The sequence below is a fragment of the Loxodonta africana genome, chromosome 16 (genome assembly GCF_030014295.1).
Source record: "Loxodonta africana isolate mLoxAfr1 chromosome 16, mLoxAfr1.hap2, whole genome shotgun sequence".
In the NCBI taxonomy this organism is placed as follows: domain Eukaryota; kingdom Metazoa; phylum Chordata; class Mammalia; order Proboscidea; family Elephantidae; genus Loxodonta; species Loxodonta africana.
The window spans coordinates 76,720,611-76,733,095 of NC_087357.1; the positions used below are offsets into that span (position 1 = coordinate 76,720,611).

The following is a 12,485-nucleotide window of genomic DNA, read 5'->3' on the forward strand; positions in this document are numbered from 1 at the left end:
CTGGGGCCTCTATGCTCTAAAGGCAACAGCTGACTCCAGACCCAAAATTTACTGAGTGGCCAAATCTACCCCGAGCTCCTAACCACAGATTTAAGGCCTGTCTGTCCCTGATATCTGGGAAAACAGGAGCACGTCTTCCTCTCTCTCACCCTGCTCACACTGGAGCCCAAACCACCAGGGCCAATGGAACCGAGAAGTTAATGAAAAATTGAGCTTGAGAGTTCTAGAGAGAACCTGGAATTTTCTGGTCACTTCAGTGGGCTTCATACTATCACTGTTTTAAAATCTTCATACTTCTATTGTAAGTGCCCAAAAAACAAGCACACACATTACATGTGTTTAGACAAGCACTATACATGACTACTTAGGCAGGCTGGATGGCAATCTGAAATTCTGCTTCTCAGTGAAAATATGTCAGAGAGCACCAGTTCAAATTTTCCAGCTTCGAGAACAACGAGGTCCTCACAGTCTGGGTTGAAGAGGGAACAACCCTAAGCTGTCCCCACCCCTTCCACCACCCCTTCAGGAGACGTTTCAATTACCCTGTTTTGAACTGCTGCTGCTCGGCCTTCAAAGTTCTGCCTAATCCACTACTGCTTACCTTGGAGTGTTTTTCAAAGTGAGGCAAGGACCTGTTTTCAAAGCCGTCTGGCACTCGAGAGCCGCTGATGGCCTGCTGGCCCACACAGGCAATCATCTGTGATATGTTGATGAAGGAACCTGGGGCAACAGGTCAGGAACGAACACTTATTTACCGAGGTGACATTAACAGAGGGGACGCAGTGCTCTGGGACAAAAGAGGGACACAGCACAGCACCAAGTGCGTGGTCTAGGAGTAGGAAACAAAAGAGCCAGAATGACATGCAGAGAGCTGTCAGTAACACAGTGAAGGCTGAGCAAAGGCTACAGGCCCTCAGGAGCATACGGAGAGCGGGAAGTCAGGGAAGTCTCCTAGAAGGCAGCAGCAATCAGGTCGGGCTTCGGGAGAACATTATGAGTTGGACATAAAGAGAGGTGGGGAAGGAATTCCAAAGCAGGTGGAAGAGCGGGAAGCAAAGACAGAGGACAGGACAGGAAAGGGTAGGCTATGTCCCACAAGCAGGAAGTAGGAGGGTAATGGGGTGAAAGGCGGCAAAGCTAGAGAGGCTGGGCTTCATTCTGTAAAAGCATTTACAGAAACAGGAGAGGCACTGAAGGTGTGGGATCTGAGGGCGGTATCATGAAGCCTGGTGCTTTCAGTTCCCAGGGGACTGCAAGTTTTGCCACATCACTAAATATGTGCTTAAAAAGTCCCTAGCTTATTTATTTTGCTTAAAGACCAAGTCTGCTGAAAGCACTCCAAATTCAGAAACCCAGTATACACATTGCCAGACATTCTTTCAAACGAGTTAAAATTCCTAAAGTACAAATAATTAAGTCTCTTTCTCTATTATTTTAAAATACATGCTCTTATAAATAAAATAATGATTACATTTTCCCGAATGAAAACAGCCAGCCCATAGGGAGAGTAAGATGGAAGGAGCCCCGCGAGGAGCGAGCTCACCTTTGGAGCCACAAAGGGCCATGATGAGGGGGCTGTTGCTCTTGTCGAGCTCTCGGAGGCAGGCGCTGCCCGCGTGGTCCCGGATCACAGACAGCTCCTTCAGGATCAAGGCCTGCTCAGAGACAGGAAGACACACATGCCAGCTCGCCCTCACTGGCACTGCTGGTTACAAATTTTCTATCTGTCATTGAAAGAACTTTGAAAAAATTTAAGATCTTAGATTTCTAATGCACACAGGTTTCAGAGTCTTAGGGGATCAAAATTCCCACTCCATAAAGCCCTGCATCTTACACAAGGGCTCTAAAGTCACTGTGAAGGCAAAATTGATCAGCAGCATAGAACATGAAAAATCCTTTAAATGGCCCCTAAAGTAGCAAGGTCTAGGGCTTTGTGTACAGTGCCCTCTACCACAGTGCACATGCGAAAGTGGAGAAGTGACAACACGTAGGCTGTACGAGAGAACTGCTTGCATCTTCTTCATAACATTTTGTCTATTTTTTTCTGGCCAAGCACACACACTTGAATCTCCCCACGTTAAGTGCCTGATGAGGTGACTCTGGCCTACATGCTCGACTCACAACTTAGGGGCTGGATCAGCCAGGAGTCACTGCTGCCTGGGACACCACAGCTGCTGGGGCCTCCAGCAATTCCCAGGTAGGTGCCAGTCAGAAGCACCCACTTATCTTAGCTTTTAAAATAAAGACTCAGTGAAATTACGGGGAATAGTGAATATCTCAGGGAGAATACCTTTTCCCATGCTTCCAAATACTCATTTAATCAGAAAAGTTGTTGCTGCTTAAAGAGCCCTTCTTTCATACCTGGGTGAGTTAAAGCTCGGAGCCACAGGCTATGGGTAAGGCAGAAGAAAGCCAGGAAGACACTGGGGGCTTTAGAGAAAGTAGGGCTCTCAGAGCCTAGTGATGACTCTGACTCTAACAAAAGCTGGCTGAGTTCTCAGTTAATCCAGCAGCAGATTGGTTATGTGACTATTAAACATGAATTCCTCCTCTTAGGTATTCGAGTCTCTTTCAAAGGCCATCCAAAGAGCTGTGGTGCCAGTTTCTACCGGAAGGATGCAGAAAGTAGAAAGAACAGAAGCACTTAAGCACCAGCTACAGAGGGGGCCAGCAGGTGATGTCAGGACAAGAGCAGCACCAGCTGGCCGTGGTTTGTCACCTTGAACGGGAAAGCTGGAAAGAGGGAAAAGGTCTGGTTGAAGCCCCTCCCTTCACAAACCAACAAGAACACCCACCACCCAGGCAGATGGGATGACGGTGGCTGTCTTTGATCCCCGCTCTCCTCTGCTACCTTCTCTCCATGGCTGGTGGATGTCCTTTCAGCCAAGGTGCCTGAAGTGGCCAAACGGAACCAGGAGACACTCACCTCCAGAGTCTCCTCAGCTGTGCAGCCGGGCTGCTGCTGCAGCTTGCCCGTGTTTAAGGCCTCGATGTACTCGTCACATTTTTTGTAGCCGGCATTCAGCAGCTCGTATTTGGCCGTCAGCAGTCCTTGACCAGGTGTGACGTCACCAATCCCAATGGAAAATCCCCGGTTAGCTGTAGAAGAATTGGCAGGTAGAGCGGGAGAGCGAGCCATGGGTGCTACTCAGTAAACCCATTGTGTAGGAAGCAAGTTTATACCGTCACAGAATTTTCTACAATTCAATTAATTAGAAACTTAGCACATCATCCCCTAGGAAGTTCTATACAACCACTAAAACTCACTGACTTTCCCCAGACTAGGTGACACAATGATTTTCCCCACTAACTATAATGTGAAACAGCGTAGCCCGAGGGAGCCTCCATGGAGAGGGAGCCTACCATCTGACTTCTGGTTCTCAGCTGGCACCTACACAGAGGGAGCCATCTGAGTTCTGGTTCTCAGGCGGCACAGTGGAGGCCTCTCTGCCCCTTCCCTTCTCAGACTCCACTCTAAAAGCCAGAGAACAAGAAACAAACTCCACTTCTGATGAAACCAAGTGCCACCAATCATCCGAACCATGATACACATAGAGAAGTGGATGGATAAGCGGTGATGGCCTAGGAGGCCGGGGAAGGGGATGTCTGTGGACCACTGAGCCTGCCTAGCTGAAACCTGGAGGTTCAGAGTCTAAATTCCTAGGTTCTGCAGATGCTGGAGATGATGCACATGCTGGCAACAAGGCAAACCAGTGGAAAGAAAGTCCATCTAAGAAACAGGCCCCAAGTCCTTCCTCCTGTGGGAGGTGGGGGTTTATTCCCTAAGAAATGGAATCAGAGAGGCTCTAGATTTGGAGATACCAGGCCCAGCCAGATGGGGTGAATGAAAACCAGGACACTGAGCGTAAGTGTGTACATTCCATGGCTGGGATCCTTAGCCCCTGTCCCTGCCCCTGTCCAGCTCCCAAAACCCTGGCAGCCAGGTCTCTACCCCTCTTTTAGAGACGTCTCTGGAGAAACCACACACCCCTAGAGAAAAGCATTACCAGTAGGGATACTTGGTAGTCCCTCAATAAAAAAGCTGGCTTCCAGCGTAATCAAAACTGAGGTTCACCTATCAATAGACTCCATTTCTAATCAGTGTTTTGTGTGTGTGTCTTTTAATCTTCATGCCAAAAAATGGTTGCAAATCTAGTGAACGTCAGACAAAACTTATTATAATTCCTTAGTTAATCACACAGTTAACATACGGTTTGACTGCCCAGTTCTATCTAGGATACAATGTGACTCAAATGAATTCAGGCTAAAAACAGATCAGTTTTTAATAAGTTATACTCTGTACCAATAAGAAAAATTTTACTATCGAAAATAAGTTCTGATCACAGCAATTTGGCTTCACTATGGTAAGTTACCTAATTTTTATGGGTAATAACTCTCTGGGATTACATGTACTTAGACTAAATGAAAGGAGCCTTCATCTAGCCATGGTTTCCTAGGTTTAATTTTGCATCTGGGAAAAGTAATAGTAACAATACCACAAAAGGATGTACCGTTCTGGACTGCACTGTCAAGACATGCCTGAAATCAACAAATGACTTCTGGATCATTTTTGTGAATTCTAGCGTAGTTTACTTTCTTTTGTTAAACTGTCTTATTTTGTTGTTGCTGAGAACATGCACAGTAAAACATACAGCAATTCAAGTTTTTACAAGTACAACATAGTGACGTTGATTATATTCAAGTTGTACAACCGTTCTCACCTTCCTTTTCTGAGTTGTTCCTCCTTCATTAACATAAACTCACTGAGGTTCCCATCCAATCTTTCAAGTTGTTGTTAATTTGATCCCACATAGATAGTTCCTAAAGGATCACAATGCTCAAAGCAGGCCATTTTTACTAGTTAAGCTAAACTTTAGTGCCTAACTCTTAGCTAGAAACCACTGGATATTTGAGGAAAGTCTTTAACATAAAAGACATAAGACAAAAAAATACACAGGAGAAAAGAGAGTAAAAGGAAACAGAAAATTCATGGAGCAAATAAAATAAAATCATGAATAATCACTGAAGATATATATCCAGGGGTCAAGAACAGGAAAACAGTGGGAAAAAAAAAAAAGATGAACAACTATCTGTGAATACAATGAAAAACACAATTGGAAATTAAATACACGATGTTGTTGTTGGGTGCCTTCAAGTTGATTCTGACTCATCGCGACCCCATGTGACACAGCAGAACTGCCCCACAGGGTTTTCTCAGCTGTGACCTTTATGGAAGCGCATGGTCAGGTCTTTCCCCTGTGGAGCTGCTGGCTAGGATTGGTTTGGCAGATGAGTGCTTAACTGTTGTCCCACCAGGGCTCCTTAAATATGTAACAGTGAAAAAAAAAAAAAGTTGAAAGATAAAGTGAAAGAATTCTTTCTGAAGTTAGGAAGAAATGGAAAAAAAACCAAAAAGAGTTAAATTTAGAGAATCAATGCAGAAGGTCTAATATGAAGGAAACAGAAATTCTAAAAAGAAGGAACACAATAAATGAAACTCATTAAAGAAATAATACAAGGAAGTTTCCAGAACCAAAGGATACATAGTTACAGATTTAAAAAACTTACTGAGTATCCTGAACAATGAATGGAAAAAAAAAAGTATCATTGTGATATTTCAGAACACTAAGAAAAAAGAGGATTCTCAAAGCCTCCAGAATAAGAAAAACAACTAAAATAGAAAATTTTGGGAATAAGAATGGCAGTATGATTTTTAACAGCAACTCTGAAAGCTAGAATAGAACAGAGCATAACATCAAAATTCTGAGGGAAAGTAATTTTCAGTCTATAATTCTACACCCAGCCAAAGTGTCAACCAAGTATAAGGGTAGTCAAAAAAAAAAAAAGACAATTTCAGGCACACAAAATGTGCTTCACACATGGCAGTTCTCAAAGCATGGGCAAACAAAGGAAATGGACTAGTGTAGGGATAGTAGGGAACACTGAGTGACCTGGTGGAGCCAGATCACAGAAGGTCCAGGGGGCTATAGTGGGTGCATAACGGGCCTTTCTCTGCACCGTAACCATATCTGAATGGGGAGTAAGGAGCTACTAGCAGATTTCTGAGAACTGAAAAGTAGATTCATATCTGCAACCCAACTAGTGAGTACAGAGTTCACTTCATTAAGAAAAGCAGAAATAACTTAGCCTGGCGTATCCTCTTCTGTGTATATGTACAGAGGGGTTGGGTATGGAGGGTAATGAAATACTAATAGAAACAAAATGACACTGCAGCCTAAAACCCCAACAACTACAGCAATGAAATGAGGATGGCGAGGAACTTACAGAGGTAGACGGGAGCCAGCCTGGCAAGCCGCGACATCGCATCAGCAGCTTCATTCTGCCCCCAGTCTCGCAGCAAAATGTAGAAAATATTGTTCTTGGATCCCGATCCCAATGTTCCCTTGTCCATGCTGCCACTCATCAACTCGCTGTTCTGGATAGTAACATCTGGAAGGATAAAAATGGTTATGCATTTAAACAATGAATTATTTATTACTTTGCCGCATTCCAAAAAGAATTTAGGGCAGTGGAGAAAATACATTCCCATATTGAAAGCAGGGCAGACAGAAATCCTCTTTAATGATTTTTTTTTTTTGAGGGAATAAAGGGAAACCTAGGAACTTCTGCAAAGCATGAAAGGTCTAGCTATTAACTTGTGGTCCTAACTCTGCACTGTAGCTAGCTGGCCCTCATCTCTTCTGTGAACTTGTCGTGGGGATATTTTGAGCATCAGATGAGATCACATACAGCAAAGCGCTCTTTAAAGCAATCTGTTATTTACCTAAGGTTCTGAAAACTAACAGCTGCATCATCATGAATAGCCTGTAATAATAACAAAATGAAATTAACATCTAGAAAGAAATAAAATACAATCCAAAATAAGAAACCAAAATATCTTCAAGACCAAGGAGTAAATTTTCAAAGGATTGTTTATAAACGTGAGGAAAGTCAGTGTCCTTTAAAATATTTACTCTTCATTAGGAAACAGCAGGATTCCTAGCCTTCTGAGAGACTCTGAAATTCAGTTCTTCAGAGCCCTGGAGATCCATTTCTACTCCTAAGGCCTTGCTAGCAAAGCCCATTCCAAATCAGAGCTCCTCCGAGCACCCTGTTGAGAACTGCTTGGGGTGTGGGATGAGATAAGTAGCTCATGCCAGGAAGTCAATCAGTGGAGTCGCCTTAAAAGAGTGCTAGAAGAAAAAGTCACCTGAAGTAAACAGCATGTTAGTGACTTAGTAGATTTACATTCTGGTGCAAGCTCCCTACCTTGGGGTGGACCCATAATAAACAGCTGGCTAAATGGCATCACACATTCTAGATGACCCAGATAACCTGGATTTAAATCTGTCACTGTTACACCTAATCCTGTTATCAAAAACCACTGACCTGGTAAGACAGGTTAAAAACACTGGTCTTTATGCCTGGCTACCACCGTCAACCGCTCTGACAAGAATCACAATAGAGAGTTCTATACAGAGCGGGTGAAAAACGTAGAACAAAATTCAAATTCACAAAAAAGACCAGACTTACTGGTCTGACAAAGGCTGGAGAAACCCCTGAAAACTATGGCCCCTGGACACCCTGCTAACTCAGAACTGAAGCTACTCCCGAAGTTCACCTTTCAGCCAAAGATTATACGGCCCTGTAAAACAAACAGTAACACACTTGAGGAACGTGCTTCTTAGTTCAATCAAGTGTATAAGACCAAACGGGCAACACCTGCCCAAAAGCAAAGATGGGAAGGCAGGAAGGGACAGGAAAACTGGATGAATGGAAATGGGGAACCCAGGGTGGAAAGGGGGAGACTGTTAACACATTGTGGGGATTGCAACCAATGCCATGGAACAATTTGTGTAGTCTCTGTAAACTTTCACCTGAAGCACAGTAAATACATAAAACAGTGATCTTTTAAGTTATATTTGTCAGTTGTACTTTTAGACAAAGAAAACTGTTTTGACACAAAATAAACTATATGCTTTCAATAATCAGACTTTTGTTCACAGCAAAACAAAAAACGCAAAATAAAAAATTGCATGAACTGACAAAAACTAGTCACTTAAACACATTTAGAGAAGACAATTCTAACCACTGGGTCACGCGTCCACAAGCCTTCCTTTTAGAGAAACTATGAATGACATCTGAGGGGAGAAACACCAGCTAGTTTCTTGAAGAATAAACTTCCGGCCGAAGGCCTTGGAGAAACATGGGAGTTTTTGCTTGCCCAGTGAAGGTATCCTCAAAGCTGATCACGGGCCATTTGCTCTTCATCCATGCCCCGCCCCCTCCCCAGCTCAGGTGCTTCAACTCACAGGAATCATTGACGCAGAGGTCTTCCCCTTTGCCACAGTACTGCTTGCCCTTGGTTCGCAGGTTGGCCCTCACTGGATTGTCATCGCTAGGTCTGAGGATGACACTGAAGATCTGCTTTCCAGTCCACAGGGTGACAGGCTAAAGGAGTGAAAGGAAGCCAGGGCATCAGCTGGAGGGCCTGGTCGCACACACTCCACACGCAAGCAAGGCCAGACTGTACCGCGATCACACTCAAAACTGGTAGGGTTCATACTAGCTCCACTGGACATCCACACGGATACACACTCACACATCCGCGTGTACGCGCACAGCTAGTGCACCAACCTTCAATATTGTAGGGGGTGGAAGGCGGACTTTGATTTTCTCATCCTTGCCGACCAATATTGAAGCAATAATTTGGCAAGCCTTGGCTCGGTCAAAGAAAGTGTCTTTAAGAGTGAGGAGATAGGCTCCTAAGAATTTTAAAGAACAAAACAAAGAAGAGGAAAGAAATTGAGAAAATCCCACAATACACATTTTAAGATAAACCGGGAATATTACTAGAGCAGTGTGTTAAACATGCAGCTGTTTTACTGGCTCTCTCCTCCAACTAGCCTCTAAGCTCCACGTGTACAGGGACCTTGTTTACTCACTGCGGTTATCACCAGTGGAGTCTCTAGGTGGTGCAAACAGTTAACACGGTCAGCTAGTAACCAAAAGGTTGGCAGTTTGAGTCCACCCGGAGGCATCTCGGAAGAAAGGCCTGGCAATCTACTTCTGAAAAATCAGCTACTGAAAACCCTAAGGGGCATATTTTTACTCTGATACACATGAGAGCACCTTAAGACCTAGTCAACATGACGGCAACTGGTTTTTTGGTTTAGTATCTCAAAAAAAACCCCAAACTGAACCTACTGCCGTCAATTCAATTCTAACTCATATTGACCCTGTAGGACAGAGTAGAACTGCCCCGTAGGGTTTCCTAGGCTGTAATCTTTACAGAAGCAGACTACCACATCTTTTTCCTGTGGAGAGGCTAGTGGGCTCGAACCGCCAACCTTTCGGTTAGCAGCCAAATTCTTAACCACTGCACTACCAAGGCTCCTTACACAGAGACTAACCAAACCAAACTCGTTGCCGTTGAGTTAATTCTGACTCACAGCAACCCTATAGGACAGAGTAGAACTGCTCCATAGAGTTTCCAAGGAGCGCCTGGTGGATCTGAACAGTCAACCTTTTGGTTAGTAGCTGCAGCTCTTAACCACTATGCCCAGAGACTAGGGACCCCTTTTCTTTCCTCCCCAAGCTTCCCCCTCTCTCCTGCTCTGCCAGGTACCTCCAGTGCCCAGAAAAATACCTGGTCTATGGCAGATGCTCAACAAATGTTTGTTCAAGATATGAATAACCAACCAACAAAAATATCTCAAGTAGGTTCACAACCAAACTTAGTAAACAAATAATAAAATTAAACACAGCAATTAGTTGGTCAAGGCGTCGTGCGAAACATTACGATAATCACCGCGTTCCACAGTTAGAAGTCTCCTTTTGAGCATCACAAACTCACCTGTTAGAAAATCCTGAATAGCAGCAATCAGTGGTTCCCCATTCCTTGGGGTAACAAGGTTTGCTTTAGTCTGAGGGAAAAATAGGCAGGCTAGGTCAGTCATTCCTGGACGTGCCACGCAGTCCCTGAGATCTGTACCACAGGGACTTCTAATTGTTAGGAACAAATAAAGGGCAGCAGAAAGAAGATGAAGCTGAGAGAAGGAAGCCACGGTCTTATTCCCAGCTTTGTCACTAGCTCCCAGTTCCTTCAACTGTCAATGAGAGAAACAGTAACAGCAAGATCACCTCAGAGGTTCCTACTAAAACTAAAACGAAATACAAAGAACCCTGGAGGCGTAAGGCATTACTGTTACCGATAGATTCACTTTTCCAAAGACAATTCACTTCTGTGAGTGGTGGGCAGCAGTGTGATCCCTTTGATGTCAACCAACCCCACTCTTCCCAACGATGACAGAACTATCTCGGTTAAGACACTGAACTCTCACAGCAATAAATTCAACAACAGAATTAAACATTTTTTTTCAGACCTTATCGCTTACAATTTTAAATGCAGACAGCACTTGGAATCTCTACTATCCACTCCCTCTCCATAAATCATCTTTGAATTCAGTTCAATTCTTTGGATTCAGACACTGTCCTGAAGTATGGTGGCCATATTTTCAAACAACAAATCAGAGTACGTGGCCTGACAAAGGACATCATGCCCTTACAAGGCGGAAGAGAAAGGCTTGGAAAAGAAGCTATCCAAACCATCTGTCTCCAGTTCCTCACTACTTTTTTTTTTTTTTGCGCTTTAAGTAAAATTTTACAAGTCAAGTCAGTGTCTCATACAAAAATTTATATACACCTTGCTATGTACTCCTAGTTGCTCTCCTTAATTAAACATTTAATGAGTGTCTACACTGGGCGAAAAAGGGTGCCAGATAACGTTATAAAATTCTCAGCCTAGGGGTGCACCTGCGCTACTCATGGTGAGGGGGTCGCTCGTGAGCATTGGTGGGGTATCTGGGACTCATCAACCAGAGACACAGGTGCTCAAAGCAGAGACCTGTCACTGCCTTCTTCTGAGCCACTACACAGAGCAGTCATCTTTCACCAGGGGTTGGAAGTGTTGTTCTGCCAGGACTCTTTTTTACACACTTCCTGGCTGCTCCCCTCACTCCTGGTTTAGGGACTGTGAGGAGGGAGTGAGTGGGCTGCGGGGGAAGCAGAGTGCTTGGGACTGAGATAGGTGTATTTTGGAAAAGCCTCCTGGGTAATGTGGACACACAGCCAGGCTAGAGCCCTCCCTACTCCACCAAGGACAGGACTGCCGAGTCGCTACAGCAGATAGCAACGTTCTCACAGGGGACTGAGGCCACGGTTCACGTGGGGACTAAGGAGTCTTCTGCTCCGACACCCTTGGAGCGTTTTATCCTGGCCATTAAAAAAAATTTTTTTTTATTGTGGTAAAGTATATAACATAAAATTTACTATTTTAACCATTTTTAAGTGTACAATGCAGTGGTTTTAAGTACTATCGCGGTCACTTTTAACCAATGAAACGTTATCACAAAATGTCTACAGTATGGATCCTCAATGGCGAAGTCTAACTGGCTGGCTGCAGGCTGGGAGCAATTATCACTAGCAACACTTTACATACTTCTTTTTATACTAAAAATAATAAGTTCATTATAGAAAGAAATCCAAAAGTATAGACATAAAAGGAAAAAACAGTGCACAAAACAAAATTACGCGTGGAACTATCAAACAGAAAGAACTGCTGTTTAGGACTTTAGTACATATATAACCCTCCCAGCTTTCTGTAATAACTATTTTCACAAACATATAAGCCTCTATTTATCAAACAAAATAGGATCACATCATACACATATAGCCTGCTTTTTAAATAAATCATAAACAGAATTCCATGCCAATAAGCATACAATTATATCATTTTTAAGGGCTACACAGGAATCCATTTTACAAATGCATCATAACTGAACCTAACCCATTTTTTACTGATGGACGCTGGTTATTTCCGGAAACCCTATGAAGCACAGTTCTACTCTTACACAAATGGGGTCTCCATGACTTGGAATTGACTCGGTGATAGCTGGTTTGGTTTCTGGTTAAAGTTTTATTATTATAAATAGTTTTGTATCTCTGATCATTGCTTTAGGAGAGCTTAACAGAAACGAGAGCATTACATCAGAAAGTGTGACTGTACTGATATATTTCCCTCTGGTAGTGGGGATGCACCCACTCTCCCTTATGATGGGTCGCCCCTGCCACCCATCATCCACTCTCTGTACTCTCAGCACCCAGTTAACACCCAACATAGCACTCATCACAGCTGCTGCAGATAGAGAGGCTCAGGGGCAAAAAGGCCCGGTCTCTGCTATCCCAGGTACGGTCAGACCACAGAGCCTTTTCGCCTGCTGCTCCTCTGCCTGGATTGTTCTTCCCCTTGGCATTCTCGCTGCTCAAATGTCACCTTTCTAGTGGCCCCCCACGACAGTCCCACATAAAACAAGATCCTGCCCTTCTCTTTCCTCCTTACCCTGCTTTATTCTGATCTTCTAGCACTTATCACCACCTGACAGATTTGATATTTATTTCTCAGTCTTTCCACATTAGATTGGGGA

The 12,485-nt window shown here is 43.9% G+C and overlaps 1 protein-coding gene across 4 annotated transcripts in view; it reads right to left on the reverse strand.

Moving 5' to 3' along the window:
* POLR3A (RNA polymerase III subunit A) overlaps positions 1 to 12,485 on the reverse strand; it is a 72,472-nt gene that overhangs the window by 30,853 nt on the left and 29,134 nt on the right. For all 4 annotated transcript variants that reach the window (XM_064269769.1, XM_023547135.2, XM_064269767.1 and 1 more), the window contains 7 exons: positions 9,857 to 9,926; positions 8,638 to 8,765; positions 8,313 to 8,451; positions 6,286 to 6,450; positions 2,927 to 3,099; positions 1,544 to 1,655; positions 602 to 720 (listed from right to left, as the gene is read on the reverse strand). In XM_064269769.1, the coding sequence (XP_064125839.1) occupies positions 602 to 720; positions 1,544 to 1,655; positions 2,927 to 3,099; positions 6,286 to 6,450; positions 8,313 to 8,451; positions 8,638 to 8,765; positions 9,857 to 9,926 (906 nt within the window). The remainder of the gene's footprint in view (positions 1 to 601; positions 721 to 1,543; positions 1,656 to 2,926; positions 3,100 to 6,285; positions 6,451 to 8,312; positions 8,452 to 8,637; positions 8,766 to 9,856; positions 9,927 to 12,485) is intronic.